This window comes from Enhydra lutris, unplaced genomic scaffold (assembly GCF_002288905.1).
Source record: "Enhydra lutris kenyoni isolate GAN:26980312 unplaced genomic scaffold, ASM228890v2 scaffoldscaffold14, whole genome shotgun sequence".
Classification (NCBI taxonomy): Eukaryota; Metazoa; Chordata; class Mammalia; order Carnivora; family Mustelidae; genus Enhydra; species Enhydra lutris.
This window is the reverse complement of record NW_019154098.1, coordinates 9,512,564-9,533,886: the sequence shown is the minus strand read 5'-3', so window position 1 is coordinate 9,533,886 and position 21,323 is coordinate 9,512,564. Positions and strand designations below refer to the sequence as shown.

General features: G+C 43.3%; 1 protein-coding gene across 2 annotated transcripts in view; it reads right to left on the bottom strand.

The window, feature by feature from the left end:
• Positions 1–14,815, bottom strand: part of LOC111146711 (leucine rich repeat containing 6) — a 73,616-nt gene extending 58,801 nt beyond the window's left edge. The window contains exons 1-3 of one of the 2 annotated variants that reach the window (XM_022502380.1): positions 14,691–14,815; positions 5,059–5,226; positions 1,160–1,237 (exon numbers count right to left, since the gene is read on the bottom strand). In XM_022502380.1, the coding sequence (XP_022358088.1) occupies positions 1,160–1,237; positions 5,059–5,226; positions 14,691–14,700 (256 nt within the window). In that variant the 5' untranslated portion in view covers positions 14,701–14,815. The remainder of the gene's footprint in view (positions 1–1,159; positions 1,238–5,058; positions 5,227–14,690) is intronic. The other variant, XM_022502379.1, reaches the window with a different exon arrangement.
• Positions 14,816–21,323: the final 6,508 nt, after the last annotated feature.

The window sequence follows — 21,323 nt, the reverse complement described above, 5'->3', positions numbered from 1 at the left end:
TGTGTGTGTGTGTGTGTGTGTGTGTGTGTGTGTGTGTGTGTGTGTGTGTATCACATTTTCTTTATCCCAAAAATACATTGGTTCCTTCTTTTGTGTGATAAATTTGAGATGCACTAGATAAATTAAATGTAAAAAAATATAATAATTAAAACCAGAATATAGAATATGTTTATATTCATAAACTATAAAGAAAAAAGACTGATAAAGTTGAGTATACTAAAATGTAAGACTTCTGAACAGTATTAGCATCATAACTGGAACAAAAGAAAAGTAGTCGACTCAAGACAAAATATACATACATAAAGGATTAATATCTTGAATGTATTAGAGCACATTTTAAAAAAAAGATAAATCAATAGAAAAATGACCAAAAAATATGAAATACAAATACTCAATAAAAATCAGAAGGATATGGACATTCAATAATAGTGAGATGCAAATTTTAAAAATTATTTGATAACAATGTCTTCCCATTTAAAAAAAAAAGATTGCTTATAAAAAGTATTAGTGAGCTTGAGTACAAATGTTGTCACATGGACTACCAGTACAAAAGTAAATTAATACAACCTTTTCGGTGAAAATTTTGGCATTATTTTTCAAAAGGTGTATATTTAAACCCAGGAATTCCATGTCTAAATGTCTGTCCTATAAAAAAAAAAAATACACATGCACACAGATTGAATTGTAAAAGAATCCTCATTGTGGACATGCTTATTATAACAAAATGCTAGAAACCACCCAAATGTCCGTCTGCAGAAAATTTGGGAGATAAATCGGTGTGCCACCATTCTGGTAGAGAGCCCCCACATTTCCTGGATATCAAAGAACAAGGTAATTTCATAGACGAAATCAATTTTCAAAACAATACTCATAGTATGATCCCATTGATACAAAGCAAATGAAACAAAACTACCTTCTACCCTTGGGAAGGAAGCTGGGTTAGGAGGGGTGAAGTGGACTTCCATTTTCAAATTTATGTACCTTGTTATTGTTTGAATTTTTATCACAAATATTTTTATCACAAATATTTAAGTCTTTTGTTAATAAACAAAAGACTTAAATATTAATTTGAAAAGTGTGCCTATTAAGTGATGCTGTTTAAATTTAGTTGTAAGTCTCAATTTTAATTCATAATAAAATATCGGAAGAAAATTCTTACCTTCCAAATTTTCAATTTTTTCGATGTTGTTTAAAGCTAAATTCAAATATTCAAGTTTCTTGAGTTTGCCAACATTTTCTAAAATATACAAAAATATAATTAATTAACCTTCAAGATAAAAGCTATTTTTACATAATCTGCTGTGAAAATGATATCAGGAATCTAAGCATTAGTATGGTTATCAAAACCATGTTGCTTTTCACATCTACACCAGGACATTAGACATTGTTGGTTGCCAAGTGCAGCATCATTTCTTCCTCCATCCTTCCTAACAGAACACACTTCTGCTCTTGTCTCTAGCCAGTTCTAACTCCGGGGAGTTTGACTTAACCAAGCTGGGCCAGTGCAATAGCAGGTCCCTTGCAAAGGACAGCTCAGGAACCTAGGCTTCAGCCAGCCAGCCCACAGCCATTTCCTGGCAGCTAAGTGATGGAGAAGAACACATGCACATCAATGCTCCCAGTCAAATGAGAGGCATTGATCTATTATACCCCATGCCTGGGGACTGCCTTTTCCTTTCTCCCGCTGGATGTGAAAAAGGAAGAAAGTTATATCCTAATTGCTACCAGAGTCATCCCGCAGACATGAGGAAACCGGCTGTAGGATGGAGCCCATACTGGGACTGGTAGAGCAGAAAGAAGGAATTACCCAACATTTAAAAACGCTAATAATACCATAGCTAATATTGTCGAGGCCTTATTATATGCCATGTACTTTTCTAGGCATTTTGCATATAAGACATCATTTCATCCTTATAATATCCCCAAGAGGTAAAAATTACTGTTGGCTCCCTTTTACAAATAAGAATACCAAGGTGCAGAGACTTAACCCACTTGTTCAAGATTAAATGGTAAAGCCAGGAAATTTGACTCCAGAGCTTGGCACTAAATCATTACACTACACCCTAAAAGAACAGTTCTTTCTAAGAGGATATGAATGTGGGGAACCCTGCTAGGGAATGTGCATGGAAAGGACCCCTCACTTAAATAATTCTCCTTCTGCCCATTTTTCATTGATATGAGGAAGATCAAACAGGATGGCTATGGTCATCATCACCCTTACCATCGTTACATTTCATTTAAAATTTATAAAATATCATGTATTTGTTCACATAGACCTAAGAATAACACTTCACCTCCGAGCCTCAGTTGACTCATTTTCTAAACTGAGGATTTTAGAATAAATTACTAACATCTCTCTCAGCAATTAGATGATTTTAAGTAATCCTGATGTTTCTAGAAGGTTCTCCAGGCGACACCTGAGCATTCAATCGTCAACAGATATGTGGAGCTCTATGTGCCCAGGATTATGACCAACAGAGTGTGCAGTCTGTACCCTGAACAAAAATATCTACATTTTTATGTTATTATCGTTAAAATTGCCAGCCTACAATAAAAGACCTGTTCCTTCCCCACATTTGTTATATGTATATCCCTCTAAATGTGAAAAGAGTCTTTTGGTAGGAAAAAAAAAATTGTTTGGGAAGGATTTCTTAAATTATCCCTCAAGAATAATGAGCCAAATTGGTCAGGAAAAAAAAAATGGCTCTACAGATAAAAATGTACAGCGCCTGTTGGACGCAGGAAGGGAGTCTGCCAAACCATGGTTCTAGCCCAAACCACCCGGAAGCAGTTCTCACCAATTGCTATCACCAGACCCACAGACTTGAGGTGGACCAAAGTCATCCCCCAGTGTAAGTGGCTCTGCTCTTACCTCTAGGCCTTGGGCTCCCTGGGAAGCCGTTACAAACGCAGATTTGGGGAACCCGCCCCCACAGGTTCAATCAGTGGGTCCGGGATGGGGTTGGAGCCTCACTTTAACAAGACCCTGGAAGGTCCTCAGCTCAGACTTGGTGCAACAGTAAGCTAGCACGGCCCTGCCTCCCACCACCACCTGCCAGCCCATCTGCATCTCCCAGCGAGGAAGAGTTTTAGGAGAGCCAACTATTCGGCAAACTTCTACCTCAATGGCACCAGAGCAAGTGTGAATCCTAGAGAAACACTTTTGCTTGCTAAATGAGCGCCTGCATGCCTATGGGTGGAGCGGCACTGAAAAATCCCATTATTAGGATTAAAAAGAGTGTTTAATTTAAGAATACTTTGGAAGCAAAAATTTAAGCTTTCTCGCAGCTCTGAAAAGGCCTGAAATACTATGCTACTAATTAGTAATTGTGACGGACCCAGCTGTGGAGATTAAAATTTCGGGAACTCTTTTAGATCTGTACAATTAGGACAGCTCGTTAATGCCCCCTTGCATAAAAGCTGGTGGTTTTCTGTAACAGTCTTTTTAATTGAACAATATGCCAGAGTTTCTAATTTCTGGTAAAGTGAAAGATGCCGAAAATAATTATCTGAAGAAATATAAAGAATTGTAATAAATTTTCAAAAAAAAATAATGCAAATTCTAGGCTTTTTGCAACACGAGGACCAATTTTTAATTATCCGCCAAACCAGGGGCAACCACCTCCACAGGGTTTCTTACCCTCAGGGATGAGATCTCAGGGGTATCAGGGATCTCCTATCCCTCAGAGTCTCTCAGGGCTACTAAGGCTGTGGGCGGGGAGTTCTTTCTTGTGGGGCCGTCCTTGCACTACAGGAGGGTTAGCAATGTCTCTGCACAGTATAGGTGGTCGCACACCCCCTCTCCCCCCAACACACTTGTCACAACCAAAACAGTCTCCAGAGGTCGCCAAGCGCCCTGTTGAGAACCACGGCACATCACAAGGGCAAGTTCAGACACAACCTAAAAGCTGACCTCTGGCTCCACTGCCTTGGCCCACAGGGGTTGGAGTTCTTCTGCTTCCTAGACCCTAAGCCCATCCCCTTTCCCCCAGCTCCCGCCCCTACCTCCATGTGTCTAGCCTGGATAAATGACAGGTTTAACAGCAATGGTAGCAGCTATCATCTGAGGGACGGTTTCTCGTATGCACCGCAAGGCTAAGTGACCTCACCTAATTTCACACAATCTTCAGCGGCTGAGGGAGGGATCAGGCTCATCAGGACCTGTGCCTCCTCTTGCCACTAAACTACAGGTTGCTCTTCTGAGTGTGGGAAATGCTCCTGTATCTGGTGGCAGGACACCCTCGGAGTGACTCCATAGGCCTCCCTTCTCTCCACCACTTAATTCTTTGTTCCCCATGGAATTGTGGGGCAGCCCCACCTGGCTGATGGATGAACTGGGAGAAGGAACTAGGCATGGCCAGCCACACCCCTACCCCCTTCTCTGGCTTCTGGGGTCTCAGGGCCCACATACTGCCGAACCTGCATGCGGCCAGGTGGACAGATGAAACTTAGGGCAGTTTTAGGAAGCCCTTTTGGCTGAAGGCTAAGCCACTTTCTCCAAAAGGTTTTGTCAGTTTAATGCTGATGTTTTGATCCGTCTACTTGTCATTTCATTCAAACTGGAGCAGTGAGCAGGGGTGTAGGTGTGGAATCCCTTTGATAACTCATACACAGCACAAAGCCTTGCACATCCACGTTCGCCATAACCACGGCAGAACCAGCCACCCCAGGGAACCTCTAAATATGGTCTAACTTGCACACAACGCTTCGGTTCCATGGACCAATACAAAACTATGACGAATGCCTGGACTCTATTCCACTTTCAGACTTTGACAAAACCAGGCTATAAATGAGCAGGTCAACAATCATGCTCCCACCCTTAAGGGCCCCTTGCGTCTCCTCAATGGCATCCCTAGCGACCCTTGGGCAAGGGGACTGAGCAGCGTGGGAGCCCCAGGAGAGGGTCCACGCACAGCTTCCGGGAGCCGCCGTGTCTATTTCCCCTATATGGCTCCTTTTCACCCAGGTTGTCTTCTTCTAAGAATCATACTGCCCTCCCCAAAGTTCTCCCATTCAAAATGTCAAAGAAACTGTGAGCACAAAATCCTGAAGACTCACCAATTTTTCCAATGAGGTTATTTTGAAGATAGAGGATTTTTAAATCCCGGCACCATGTGTCAATGTGTTCTAGCCTTTCTATTTCTTGCTGATGCAAGGAGAGTTCCTCCAGGGAAAAAATTACACAGTCATTGTGTTCGGCATTCCGTCTAATAAGATCTTCTGTGACTGAAAGAAAATTTGTTACGTATTACATCTCCATCCTGTGCACATCGTGAGATTATTACATTAACAGTTAGAGGTCAGTCCTCCAGGACCCAGGGATTTTCAAAGGGGGGAGGAGAACAAAGAGGTGCTGCCTCCTGCTGGGGACACCTTGGTGAGTCAGAGAGCTTTTGTCTTTTTTTTTTTTTTTTTTTTTTTTGCACAGGGTCTACCTACATTTAGCTGTCTGGACCGGGACAGAATGGGAGGGTAATGACCATGAGAATGTTGATATGGAATCCCATGGTGGTATCACGTTGAACTGGATGAGACCCACTAAGTAGACCAAGACAGGAAGACTTGGACAGAGTGGCAGGGTCTGGCTGCCAGAGGGCAAAACTAGGAAGGCACTGCCCACCATTCAGTAAGGAAAGGTCCATTCATTCAACTGACATTTATTAATCTCACTAAAGGTGAAGAGAAAAGAGAGAAGCACCCTAGATATTGCACTGTGATCTTATACAGCAGCTACCCTGTGGTCTGTCTCCAGGAGGAAGAAAAGGAGCCATTCTCAGGAGGAGGGTGAGGAGAGTCTCTGGCCCTCTGGCAGGAGTGCCCTGCAGCACGGGGGGCTGTCCTGTTAGGGGGGCACCAAGGGGCTGAAGACAATGCCCTGGTCCAAAGTTGGAGCCAAGAGCAAGACAGGAACCCCTTCCTAAGGCACACTCAAGTTAAAGACGTGATAACAGTGGACAAACCCTGTGTTTTCTGGTGCTACTAAAACCATAATTAATTCATTGTAATGTCCACATGTTAGGTGGACAGTGGAACATTGCATGTCCAGCCAGAGAGACAATAAAGATTCATTTATTGCTGCTTATGAGGTGCCAGGCACTGTCTGAAATGCTTTGCGTGTGTTCATATATGAGTATTTACACTCAGCAGATGAGGAACTGAGGCACAGAGAGTTTAAATAACTTGCCCAAGGTCGTGATGGTAAGTGCCAGAGCCGGGTTGGGAGCATAGGAGTCTGGTGTCGACCACCAGCTGTCAGACACTATGCTACACCACCCCAAACAGGAGCAAGGAAGAACGTCTCAGGACGTCTCAGGCTTCCTCAATGGTACAGGTTCCTCTAGCTAAGACAGAGTTCTTTACAGCCCCTCACCTGCCCCACTTCCATGCCTGATCCTGAAAGGGGGAGTTTGCCTTTAAAAAAAAAAAATGTGAAAACAGGTACGAACTCGATCATTTGTGTGCAGCTAGCTGAACCCCTGCTATTTCTGGTGGTAGGAGATAGGGTTGCATGACAGCTCTTTGGAAGAAAGACAGGGGAAGTGTAAAGGTCCAGAGATTCAAATACAGTACATGGGGAATGTCCCTGCTGTTTTAAGCCTTGGCTCAACTAGCTGGCAGAGCTGGCTGCACGCCAGGTCCTGGGGAAGGGCAGGCCAAAGAGGCAGGGAAGGGGGCTAATAGGGCAGTCCTGCCAGCCCCAGCTCATTGGGGGCCTTACTGCCTACTGTTCTCTGCTGCCTCTGGAGGCCATGGCTAGCAGGCAAGCCAGCTTCAGCAGAAAACAACTTTCCGAAAACTAAACCTGTAAGAGAAGGGCATTATAACTACTCTCCACACATCTCACTACCAAAGTTGGTTCTAACAGCTTAAATCAAATGATCATAAATCTATGGGTACAGCCAAGTTGAAGGCACTGCGAAGCTGCTGTGTAAAGTCACATGTATTAGCTGTCTCTGTAATCATCTACAAGAATTCTCTTAGTAAGGATGCGGCAGGGACTGGGGGGTTGGGATGGCACAACCAGTGTTATTTAAGCTACCCTAAGGAAATGCAGGAATTATTCACTACTACAAATAAGACTCTCACTGACCAGCGGGGTATATGTAACTTGAACTATACTAATTCATGGAGTAGGGGGTTGGGTTTTTTATGTCATCAGCCCTGGAGTCAAAGGGACCAGAAGGATGTGTCCATCCAAAGTCCATGCCTTTCCTTCTAGAACACGTCCCAGGTAGAAGAACAAGAGAATTCTCTGCCCAACGGGCCCAAGCCTACCTCCACGCCCGACACTGGCCATTTCTCCAGGTTCATTCCTGAAGATATCCCTACACCCTGGAACATCCAAGGAGTAGCTCTTTTCTGGAAATGTGGATGGGTATGTAGGCAGGAATATCCACCTTCATACAGTGGCTTGAGGGACAGGATAGAGCCAGGAATGGGAAGAGAAGGGAGGGGTGGGCCAGGAGTCAGCTCTCCCCAGATGCCCTGCCCACCCCCCAAGCTCTGGCATGGAACCCAAGGAGTAACTGTAGCCTTTTGAGTTGTCACAAAGATACTCTTGTTGAGGGAGGAAAATGCATTTTATCTGGCAGTTTGATTATAACTTGACACATGAGCATCCATTTTATCCTTTCCCTGGGTCACCAGTTGCCCTGGAAGGCCTGTGGAACATTCATATTGCAGATATAAACCCAAGTTGAATCCCAGAGCAGCTGTCATCTGTAAGTATGGTTCAGTCCGATGTGTTCAGGGGAATTCTGAAAGCATCTTTTTAAAGCATCATAGTGCCCAGCCTGGGACGGCTACGTCAGCATCTGTGCAACCCACTGGGAGTGGCTGGGTCTCAAACACTAAAGGGATCACGGGCCACTCCAGCTCTACATTCTAAGAGGCTTTTCCAATTTGTCCAACCCTAAATAGCCAGCATGTTCCTCTACAGACACCAAATATCCTTCCTATGTTGTCTTGCTACACCTTTCTTAAAATTAAGAAACCTTTTCCACTCTGCTACTTTCTGTGTAATTTGATCATTTTCATGCAATTGTCAACTCCTCCCTTTCAGGGGCATGTAGATATTCGGAAGGAATTACATTGATCTGTATCTCCTAACCACGAGAATTAAGATGATAAAAATCACTATCAGTTAAAAGGGATGGGAGTAGAGGAACCTTTGCATGAATAACTAATTTGCGCGCGCGCGCGTGCACACACACACACACACACACACACACACACACAGGAGAGGAGGGTCAACAGGTGATTCAGCACCAAAGGGAAGCTTGTCCAACAGCAACGTTCTATGCAATTAGGACAGATGAAATAATGGAGATTCACAGTGGAAGGCAGTACTGCAAAAGTCTGGAGCTCCCTTTCCTCAGCTCTTCGAGAGAAACCACTTTCCTGAGCTCTTCTACAGACTCCACTGTGTGGCCCCCCATTTATAGCACTCGGGAAACTGCTGTTCTACGGCACTGCCCACCTGCAATGGCAAACATCATCAAAGAAACAAAGAGTCCCGAGAAAGAAATGTGAAAGACCATCTACGTGGTGGATGGGAATAACAGTGTTCCAATGCTTGTCAACAGGAAAGCATTTTGCAGTTTCATACACCATGTCATCTAGACCAAACTCTCTTTTACTCCCAGGAGCACTGTTCACCTTTAGAAAGTCCTACTCCATATAATACATCACTGCATTGATAAGAAATCATTCCAGGGATTCAAAGCTGCTTTGGAAGCGTTAGGATGTCACCCTAACCCCGTTTCAAGAGAGACGGTATTGCCACGCCTATGAAGTGGCAGAAGAACATGCCTAAGTACTCTATGAAACACAGTGCTTTCACTTCCTTATTTTGGAAAAATTCCAACAGCAAAATCCTGACCCGATCTGGCTCTGAGAAGTGTCTCACCCACAGAGGGCGCTAGCCAAGACCTGCAGGAGTGGACAGAGGCGGAGAAGAACACTGACACTTTAAACACAGATTCATATTTATCTCACTCATTGGAATGGTGCCGAGGAATCCAACCAAAGTTTGAATCAAAACTCACCAGCCAGCCTACGCTTCTTTTCAATGCCGTGGGATGACTGGGTTTTCAATAACTTAAGGGAATGGCAATAAAATGACTCTTTGGGGTGGGGCGAGGAGAAGGGCAGAAGGAGAAGGTTTCTGGAGTACTGGCGGTTGTCAGGCCATGTTTGTTTCTACGAAGCTTTTCAGTGTATTGAGCAAAGTTCTAGAAACTCCCAGAGCCAATAATGAAGTATTCATTCATTCAAGCTTTATACTACTACGTTTTGTAAATAGCTCTCTATCTCTCACTGGGTTCGAATAAAATAGGTAGTGTATATTTAGGGCAGATGTCACAGAATTTGTAAACACCCTGAAATATAACTGTGAAACAGAAATGTAACAGAGATAAAGGGGTGACAAATAGGAGAAGGTCACCTCTTGCAACATTTACTTTTTCTTTTTTTTATTGTTTTCAATGGCCACTTTTAAAAATAGAATTACTCATTCACCCTGCCTTTTGTGACGGACTCGGGTCATCATAACAAAGCACCGCTAGCCATACTAGACCCAACCCAGTGATTCACGTAGAGTGCCATGAAAGAACGTGGGTGCAGGGCTATGGGGCTGTGACAGAAGAACACGGAGAGAACAAGGAGTATAAAGAGGGGAATGATCAGTATTACTGAGTGGCAGGAGGAAGGTCACAAGAGGCACCGCGGAGAAGCCTGTGCTGAGTTTTGAAAGGTGAGTAGGTATTTGTCAGATAAATGGATGAGGAAGGGGTGCTCCAGGCTATGGCAGATGCTCTGTTTACCAGTTTCTCCTTTAAGGGACTGAAGGACTAGTTCTTCTCACTGCTAGGAGTTGTGCCGGCAGACTACCCTCAGCTGCCCACCATCTTCGTAAGTCACGCGGCTGAAAAGACACCTCAATCAACGTTGTGGTCCTTCCCAGGAAAGCCTGTATCCAATGACAGTTGATGTGGGCTCTAAGAGCCCAGCCCTCTCACCCTACTTTGGGAAAATCGAAAGGTCCATTCCCAGTTTAGAGGTCCTTCCGTTTCCAGGTTGGTTAGCTATGGCCTTTGTTAAAATGCATCACAGCCCAGCATCCTTCCCTACCCAGTCTTGCTGCTGCCTTCCCTATCCACTCCACTAACACTCCCTAATGAACCTCCTGCACACTAATCTCCATTGAAAAGTCTACTCCCTGGGGAACCCAACCTGGAAGGGTACACACTGGAAGTGGAATGTGAATGCAGAAGCTAACCAAGATGGGCTTTTGCAGTCAGAGTCTGCTGCCTGAGGGGTGATGGGGACACCACTACCGGTGGGAGGTGGCGCCAGATAGTGTCTGGCACAAGGTAGCTGTGGGATGTTTAACACTTGCACTTGTGTTGCAAAGAGAACTGTGTCAATCTGTCTGGAATACCATAACACAAATACCATCAATTAGGTGGGTTACAAATAAGAAATATTTATTTCTCATAGTTCTGGAGACTAGAAGTCCAAGATTGTGACATGGGCAGATTTGGTGTCTGGGGTGCCTGCTTCCCCACTGATGGGAAGCTCTCATGGTGGAAGGAGCAAGCTAGGTCTCTGGGGCCCCTTTCAGAAGGGCAATAATCCCAAACATTAGGGTTACCCCTTCATGACCTAATCACCTCCCATAGGCCCACCTCCTAATACCATCACTTTGAGGGTTAAGATTTCAACATATGAGGGGTGCCTGGGTGGCCCAGTCGGTTAAGCATCTGACTCTTGGTTTCAGCTCAGGTCATGATCTCAGGGTTGTGAGATGGAGCCCCAGGTTGGGCTCTGTGCTGGGTGTGGTGCCTGCTTAAGATTTTCTCTCTCTCTCTCTCTGCTCCTCCTCCCCACCCTCTCTAGGAAAGAAAGAAAGAAACAAACAAACAAACACACAAACAGAGGGAGGGAGGGAGCAAGAAAGACAGCGGGAAGGAGAGAAAGAGAAGGGAAGGGAAAGAAGGGAAGGGATGAGGAGAGAAGAGAAGAGAAGAGAAGAGAAGAGAAGAGAAGAGAAGGGAAGGGAAGGGAGTGAAAGGGAAGGGAAGGGAAGGAAAAAAGGAGAGAGATTTTGGCATATGAATATTGGGGGACACAAATATTCAACTTATAGCAAATAGGATACTAATGAAAGAGAATCCCCTTGTATGGTGTGACACATCAGGCAGTAGAGAACTATGGGGATAATCATAACTTAAAAACTCAAAGGACAGGGTGCCTGGGTGGCTCAGTTGTTAGGCATCTGCCTTCTGCTCAGGTCAGGATCCTGGGGTCCTGGGATCGAGTCCCGCACGGGGCTGTCTGCTCTGTGGGGAGTCTGCTTCTCCCTTTCCCTCTGCCACTCCCCCTGCTTGTGCACATGTGCTCTCTCTCTTTCTCAAATAAATAAGATCTTAAAAAAAAAAAAAAAACCATTTCTTGATTGGATTATTTGTTCTTTGGGTGTTGAGTTTGCTAAGTTCTTTATAGATTTTGGACACTAGCCCTTTATCTGATATGTCATTTGCAAATATCTTCTCCCATTCGCGACGACGTGGATGGAACTAGAGGGTATCATGCTTAGCGAAATAAGTCAATCGGAGAAAGACAACTATCATATGATCTCCCTGATATGAGGGAGAGGAGATGCAACATGGGGGCTTAAGGGGGTAGGAGAAGAGTAAATGAAACAAGATGGGATTGGGAGGGAGACAAACCATAAGTGACTCTTAATCTCACAAAACAAACTGAGGGTTAATGGGGGGAGGGGGGTTGGGGGGGTGGGATTATGGACATTGGGGAGGGTATGTGCTATGGTGAGTGCTGTGAAGTGTGTAAACCTGGCGATTCACAGACCTGTACCCCTGGGGATAAAAAGATATTATATGTTTATGAAAAATAAAATTTTAAAAAAAAAAAACCTCAAAGGACAGTTGTATTGGGTGTCTGCTGCTGACACAAGTGATAAGGAAAGGCTGGGTATGATTAATTGGTCATTTAAAAAAAAAGCCAGGGTACCATACTGGCAGCATATAAAGAGGTTTGCTTCCTGAAACCAAAGAGTAGACAGGGCAGAGAACAAGGACCAGGACTTAATCATAAGAGGAACATGGACTTCAGGTTCCAGACATGATGGAGTCACAGGGACAAGATTGAACCTCCAGCCTAAAATAACTAAAATCCAGGAAAAAAATATGGAAAAAAAACTGGACATTAGGAAATCCAAAGGGAAATAAGAAAGTATTTTGAACAGAACAAAAAATGAAAAGCCATATCAAAATGTGTGGGATATGGCTAAAACATAAGTTGGAGGAAAATTTACAGCACTAAATGCTTAAAGAAAGGAAAACAGTCTCAAACATTAGCTTCTTCCTTAAGAAACTAAAAACGAATAAATTAAACCCAAAGTAAGCAGAAGAACGTAAATAACAAAGATTATATCAAAACTCAATGAAATGGAAACAGAAACAATTGCGAAAAGCCAATAAAAATACTTTAAAAAATAAAATCAGTAAACTTCTAGCCGACTGAATCAGTGAAAAAAGAAAAGACATAGACTGCCACTATTCGGAATGAAACACATCATACAGATTGTATAGTATTAAAAGGCTAGTAAGAGAGTAATATAAATTTATGCTAATAAATTCAGGAACTTAGATTAAATGGGAAAATTCCTTAAAAGTCACACACTACCAGAGCTCACATGGGAAGACACAGATAAACCAAACAGCCTTGTATCTACTACAGTAATTGAATATGGAGCTCAAACCTTCCCACAAAGAAACCCATGGCACAGATGTCTTCACTGATAAATTCTACCAAACATTTAAGGAAAAATAATACCGAGTATACCCAAACGCTTCTATAAAACTTAAGACAATTTTTAAAAAATTAAGAATACTTCCTGAAATAATTCTACAAGGCCAGCATCACCCTGAGTTCTAAACTAGACAAATACAAGGCCAAGGCTGACCATGGGAGATGCTGTTCTAGACCTGGGCTAACTGATAGAAACTGGGATGTCAGACTCTTGAAACAAGGAAAGCAAGGTAGCATTTAACTTTAGAAGTTAGGTGGACAGATATTTTGATGAGACAAAGCTGGAGTTGTGGCCGGTCGTCCACATCCATGGAGGGCTTTAGAGATGGAGAACAGAACACGACATTCCTGAGGACAATACAGATGGCCGGCCACAAAGGCACAATGCAATCTGTACCAGGATTGATGACTGGAAGGCTAAGGACAATTGCCTCAATAAAAATTCACAATTTCTTGCCGAGTTTCCAGACCTCAGTTTTTGGACCTGAAACTAGGATTGCCACATTTAGCAAATAAAATACTGGATGTCCTGTATTTTTATCTGATAACCCACCAACCAAAAGAGAGGCTGGGTCCCCAAGAGTACAGTATGAGTCCTTTCCAAAAGGACTGATCTCCCTTTACTTGAGTAACAGTGCACTGTGGAAGGGGGAATACCAAATCACGTTGACACTAGCTGGACACAGGGTCTGAGTTGTTATTAATATCTGGAAACACAAAGCATTGCCAAGTATTCTTATCAGAGTGAGAACATGTTAGGGCCGGGTAATAAATGGAATCACGCCGATGTCCAGCTCACAATTCGTTAATCCATCAACAAATGTTGACGAATATGTGGATTGTTTCCATTATTTAGCTACTGTGAAAGCAGGTGCTAGAAATGTTCATACACAAAGTCTATGTGGACAAAGGTTTTCATTTTTCCTTTGTAATGTCTAAGGATTACATGGGTGGGAAACCAAGTTTTCCTTTAATTTTTACTGCTGTTGTTCCAATTTTTTTGTCTCTTGCCTTAGAGAAGAGGGAATACTAGTAAGTATACCCACTTGGGAATGGGGCTTTTACTATTTACAAATCATCTGCCCCTTCACCAGACTGTCACCTCTTCCAGGGCAGAAACCCCATCATCCAGGACAGTCTCTTGATTTAAAAATGTTAATTATGGCACTTTTACAGTAAGTGAGCAATTAGGCTGAACTGTACAAAATTGTCACAAATGAGAGGAAGATCGGAAATGGTGCTGGTAGGCAAATAGTTCAATCTAATATATGTGACCGTTAATCCCATCACTCTGCACAGTGTTGGTGTATTTGTAAACATTTTACACTTTTTACACATTTTACACTTAACCAGGTCAGCAAAACAATATTGTTATTGCTTCCGTTTTGGAGATGAGGTTTAGGCCCAAAAGGGTGAAGAAGTCTCGGGCTCTAAGCCTCCAGGCCAGTGGGTTGCAGAGGCTGGCTCTGGGGCGGGCTCCCTCCAACCCCGCTGAGACCGCCTTCCGGAAGTGCGAAGGCGGCAGCCCGGGGAGACAGGGACCCGCCCGGGGCCGCACGGTGAGCGGGGAGACGCGCGGGCCCGAACCCGCCACTTCCGACGCCAAACCCTGCACCTTCCACCACCCCCTAGCATGAAGCCCCGTGCCTTTCTCCCCCGCCCCATTTTATAGATGAGGAACCCGAGTTTCGCAAAAGCTAAGCCGCCCGGCCGGTTGGTGGGCGGAGAGGCAGAGGGTCCAGGGGGACCCGGGTGCGCGGGCCGGGAAGGGGCGGCGGTGCTGTGTGGCCCCCGGGACCCGGGACGACGCCGGGAAAGGAGACAATCGAGGGCGGCTCGTGGGAAGGGACGCTTACTCCGGCCCATGGCACCTCTTCGGTTCGCGGGCCCGGGAAGCTAGATCCGGACTCTGAGGACTTCTTCTCACTCTCAGTCACGCCTCTGCGCGTCCGCACCGAACCTTGGCGGCCATGGCAACGGGGACTCTACGGCGGCCGCGCGGGGCCAGGCTCAGCCGCGTTTCCCGCACCTCGAAGGAGCCGGAAAGAGAGACTCGGAGAGAGAGTGCTCATCGCGTACACGCAGGCTGTCCCCGGACACCTAGTTCTCTTCCCCGTCCCCTCTCCACCTTCCACAGACTGCTTCCCTTTCCGCCAAATCAACATCACAGGGCTCTCTCTCTTCCCAGTGGATCTGCCTCCCGGGCGTGCCTCTCAGCCTTCTCTAGTCTGTGTCGTTAACGCCCTCCGGAGCCCGGGGGTCCGCGTGTGACCCCCCACTCGCCCCGCTAGCCGCTAGCGGGGTGGCCTTAAACTTCCTTAGCCAGTTTCCCCATCTGCAAGACGAATAATAATAACTTCTAAGGATCTTTGTGAAGATTTTCAAAGAGATGATGTGAGTGAATGAAGGACACTTTTTGAAAAAAAACAGCCTCCATACACAGGGTGGCTGCATTGTTGGATTTCATGCCCTTAAAGTCACAGCCCAACAAGGATTTCCTGCTAACAAGTGTTCCAGAAACACGACCCTCCATCCGCTTTCCCTACCCACCACTTTCTTAGCTGTAAAGAGTGGAAAGTACATCTGCAGTAATTCCCACGACTCCTCCGTCATTTCCCCAGACCCCTCCCCAAAAATGCCTAATAGGTTTTAACTAATTCTGGACTGGGAAGAACATCACTAATTCATCCTCATTCATCCTCATATGGGAGGGCTTTAGTGGATGACACCTCCCAAAAGTTGTTTTGTTTGTTTGTTTATAGCCACCTTCACTGATTTTTTTTTTTTTAAGATTTTATTTATTTGACAGAAAGAGAGATCACAAGTAGGCAGAGAGGCAGGCAGAGAGAGAGAAGGAAACAGGCTCCCTGCTGAGCAGAGAGCCGGATGCGGGGCTGATCCCAGGACTCTGGGATCATGACCTGAGCCAAAGGCAGAGGCTTTAACCCACTGAGCCACCCAGGCGGCCCCATCCTTCACCGATTTTGCCCACACTCACCTGCCTCTGGCAACCAAAATTAATTTTAATTTGTTCTCTGTATCTATAAGTTCCTTTCCTTGTTTTCGTTTTTATTTTTTGTTTTGTTTTGTTTTAGATTCTGCCTATAAGTGAGGTCCTTCAGTATTTATCTTTCTCTGCCTGACTTATTTCTCTTACTATAAGACCCTCAAGGTCCATACACATTGTAACAAATGGCAAGATTTCGTCTTTTTTATGACCAAATAGGATTTCAGTATATATATTTATAAAATGTTTCAAATGACTGAATAGTATTTCATTACATATATGTATAGTCACATTTTCTTTATCCTTTCATTTTTTTTTTTTTGGTGGACACTTAGGTTGCTTTCATGTCTTGCATATTGTGAATAATGCTGCAAGCACAAGGATGTAGAGATATTTTTTTGAATTAGTGTTTTCATTTTCTTCAGGTAATTACCCAGGAGTGGAATTGCTGGATCATATAAATGCTATTTTTTAAGTTTTTGAGGATCTCCATACTGTTTTTCACAGTGGCTGCACCAATTTACTTTCCCACCAGAAGCCAAGAGAGTTCCTTTTCTCCACATCCTCACCAACGCTTGTTATTTCTTGTCTTTTTAAGGATAACCATTATAACAGGTATGAAGTAACATCTCATTGGGATTTTGATTTGCATCTTCCTGATGATTAGTTACATTGAGCACCTTTTCATATATCTGTTGGCCATCTACATGCCTTCTTTGGAAAAATATCTATGTGGATTTTCTGTCCATTTTTAAATCACAAAATATTTGTATTAAGTTGCATGAATTCTTTATGTATTTTGCAAATTAACCTTTTATCAGATATATAATTTGCAAATATTTTCTCCCATTCTGTATGTTTCCTTTTCATTTTGTTTGATGTTTATTTTTCCTTTATTTGCTTTTGCTTTTGGTGTCAAACTCCCCCATCCCACCAACAAAAATCATTACCAAGACCAGTGTGAAGGCACTCACTCCTGATATTTTCTTCTAGGAGTTTCATGGTTTTGTTTTTAATGTATTGTTATTACAAAAGTAATTATCAGCCTCTATCCATTTGCAAAAGAGAGAGAGAGAGAGAGAGCTATGTGTAAAATATTTTCTTAAAAAACTTCTCCCATCCCAATCATAGTAAATAGTACAAAGTCCATGTTCTTATCTTGATATGTGTGTTATGTTTACATTATAAAAGAGGATTCAGAGGGGGCCTGGCTGGCTCAGTTGGTTAAGTACCTGACTCTTGGTTTTGGCTCAGGTCTTGATCTCAGAGTCATGAGATCTAGCCTGCTTCCAGCTCCTGCTCAGCATGGAGTCTGCTTCCCCTCTCCCTCTACCCCTCCTCCTCCTTGTGCACTCTTTCGCTCTCTCTAAAATAAATAAATAAAACTTTAAAAACTAAAAGAAGATTCATAGCGTACTGTTGAGTGTAAAGAAATGTATTTTTTCGGCAGACACCTGTTAAGCATTTACCATTGCTGGTTATTAGTGTTTGTCAGGTGGATACCAGGACATGAACTGTGGCAGAGAGGGAGAAAAGCTGAACAGGGTGGAGTGAAGGAGGGGCTGGGAAGCCAGTCAGTCTGGTAATGGAAACAACTGCGTGGATATGCTTAGATCAGGGATAATGGAGACCATAAATGTCAGGGCAAAGAAACTGAACTGGAAAGGTGGGATTTCAGGTGCCATATCCCCACCTGGAGAGAAGTATTTGGAGTTCCAAGGAGACTCCCAAAGGCACTCAAACCCTAAGTTTAGGTGACATCCTCTGCTCCTGCCCCAAACCCTTGTTCTCATCATTTCACTATTTTTTCGGAAGCCACACAATGTGGGGTGAAGAAAGTGAACTCTGGCATTGGAGACTTGGTTAAAATCCACAGACATGTTACAATGTGGCATCAGACAGATGACTCCACCTTCCAGAGCTAAGACTTCCCCATTTCCACATGGAACCGACAGTGCAGGCAATCTATGGCTATGCCACGGAGAATCTGTGGCTAATGTCTGATTGCTCACGTAGGAGATGACATGCCCTCAGCAACAAGTTAGTTTACCAAATATGCCTATACTTGAACTTGTACATTTGACAGTGAGAGGTTGATCAAGACTAAAAAAGACCTATTTCTGACAGGAAGCTGGTACTGGGGGATAATCCAAGTGGAAGAGTAGTTTCTGAGCTAACAGACATGAAGTCAGGACCAGTAGAAAGGACCTTGGGTTCTGGGTCAGAGGAGAAAAAATGGAGATAGTCTGGAACTCTAGAAATTTCTCAAGACCAATTGCAACCCAGGTATCTGGTATATTGGCTCTAAACTTTTATCCTTACCTTCAAAAGATTCACTCTTAAACTCTCAACCTCACTGTTAAGCTGTCTAGGGATCTTAAGGGCCTTGAATTTTTCTTATGAAACTTAATATCTGTTTCCCATGAAACTTAATATCTGTGGACCTAGGGTATTCTATCCATTTATACACAAGTGAACAAACAATGCTGTCATTCTACTGCATAAAAGTCTCTGGGATATTTTTAAGCACCATGTACTCAATATGGCCCAGTGCTTTGTAAGTCTAAACTAATTCTCACATTAGCTCTTGGAGATAGACAATGTTATCATCTGCATATTGTCAATAAGGAAACTGAGGCCCAGTGAGATTATATTACCAGAATTTTATGCCCCAAACTGCCCTCCATACTGCATCACTTTTTTTTTATTAACATATAATGTATTATTAGCCCCAGGGGTACAGGTCTGTGAATTGCCAGGTTTACACACTTCACAGCACTCACCATAGCACATACCCTCCCCAATGTCCATAACCCCACCCCCCTCTTCCTACCCGCCTCCCCCAGCAACCCTCAGTTTGTTTTGAGACAGAGCTACCTGAAGGCAGGAAGGGGGTTTATTTTTCATCTCTGAATCCTACCTCTGAGCACAATTCCTGATACTAGTTGCTTAATAAATATTTGTTGAGTGATTGAATAAGTCAGTGAGTCAATCTCTCCAAGAGCTTGACATTCCGGATGGATACATCTCATGAATTAAGTAGGATCACCATGGACGTGTCCATATTTTAAGGGGACCTATCAGGCTACTCAGGAAGAGTGTCCCATCCTTTTGGTCATTGGACATCGGACAAAGGTCTTAGGACCTTTCACCAAAATCTAGGATAAGAGCTCCTTTGGGAAACAAGGTCTTGACCAATTTACCACTCTGGTGTAAGAGAGAAGAGCCTCAGATGATAAAACAGAGAAACCAAGAATATCTACTTCATAATTTGTCATGGTCCAGCCTGGGCTGATTGTGCTGTGTTTTTCCTCAACCCAACATCACAATCACTGTGTTTCTTAGAAACAAAAGACCCATGGAGCACAAAGGACAGGTACAGGATGTGCTGTGATTGTTACAATCCACTGACGGAAGGGAAGTGGGGAAATAAATCACAATGTGACAGCTCCAAGAAAAGCGAAGTTCATTTTACTCCAACTGAATGAGACTGTTTAGAGTCATGGTGTGCGTCTTCTTATGCAAATCATTATTCAAAACAGACTTGTTCCTGTGGCTCCTGGAAATATAAACAGATGAGTGGGGCTTCCTGGGGATACAACTACACTATTTTTGTGTGTCTCTAAGTAGGAGAAGTAACTCTCAAAAGTTTTTTTTTTAATTTCTAATAACAGCAAAAAAAATCCTCCTGCTTCTTTTGTGCTGGATAGATTCAAGAGACATTGACCTATAAAGCTATTCGTTTCTTCTTATTTTTACTATTATATATAATTTACTATTTTTATGATGTGTAATTAATACTGTGGTTACGATTCAGTTGTGCTTCTCTGTGTTAATTTTCCTTCAGAAGGAAGGAAAATTGCATTGCCTCTTTAGGACAAGTAAATAAGCCTTCCAAGTTACCAGCACCTCTATAATACCAATTGCTTGCTTGTTTCCCTCCTTCCATCCATCAGCAAATATTTATCAAGTGCCTTCTGTATACCAGACACTATGAGGAGTGATTGAGACAATATATGTAAAACTCTTAGAAGAGTTCTTGCCATGTAGGAAGCATTCAGTAAGGGCTCACTATTCATATTTTGAAAACAAAATAATTTCCTCCATAGATGGTAATCCTAAAGTAGGTACTATTATTACCCCCATTTTACAGATAAGGAAACTGTCTATTTTGGATCAATGTAATGGAAAGATCTAAGAAAATCAGATTTAACAGCGTTGCTTGTCTCAGCGGAGATTGGAGGTGGACAGCATTATTTAAATTGGTCTGTTATATCCATTTGAGGGATGACATCTCCCAGCTGTTCAGCCAAAAACAGGAAATGAGAAAAGAGGTGGGATAGGACTAGTAGATAATGTTCTAGAGCTTCCTTGATCCAAATCTATGGATATGAATTTGTGTTATTTGATGTGAGTTCCTCAAACATGAGACACTCCCACAATCAAATGAAAGTACAAAACCACATCTCAAAATCAAGTGTAAAATGTTTTTGTTTTCTTCATTTATCCCATCTGTTAAAAGATAAATGGAGGTACATTAAAACTTTCAAGAGTTTATTTGAACAAACATGGATTTGAGTCAGGCAGTGCCAAACTGAGTGTCCAAGTGTTCCTCGTTCATAAAAGCTAGTGGAAACGTTTTTATAAAAAGACAGGACACATGGGGTGCCTGGGTGGCTCAGTGGGTTAAGCCTCTGCGTTGGCTCAGGTCATGATCTCAAGGTCCTGGGATCGAGCCCCACATCGGGCTCTCTGCTCAGCAGGGAGCCTGCTTCCTCCTCTCTCTCTCTCTGCCTGCCTCTCTGCCTACTTGTGATCTCTGTCAAATAAATAAATAAAATCTTTAAAAAAAAATAAATAAAAGACAGGACACAAAGCAAGGAAGTCGTGTGATTGGCTATAGCTTAAGCAGCTGCCTTATTTGGGAAAGCCTAACCGGCTGTGGTTGGTTGTCCTTAGGTTTTGACTTCTACATCTTGAGGCATTTATAGGAATTAACTCTGGCTTTGATTTTGGTTTACTTATATAGGCTGTCGACGCACTAGACCCACCTCAGTCTCCTGGCCTCCTCATTTAAGTACTTGAACACCTCCAGTCTTCTGCCCATGCCCATTAGCTTAATAAACGTAAGAGTCGAGGGGCATCTGCGTGGCTCAGTCAGTTAAGTACATGGCTCTCAATCTCCGTGTTATGAGTTCAAGCTCCACACTGGGCTCCACGCTGGGTGTAAAACCTACTACTTGAAAAAAAAGTAAAAGTTGACATTTTAGGAAAGAGTTTTACTAATTTGAATATACTCAGAGGAGAGATACCAGGATATTCTACTCCCCAGTAAGGGTTCAAGTACTGGGCCTTTACACATTTTACTTGACCTCATTGTTTCCTCATCTATAAAATGGAAAAAGTACAGTGCCTACTTGATTGGGTTTCATTGAGGTTTGTTGGAGAGAATGTGTAAAGCATTTGCCCACAATAAGTGCTT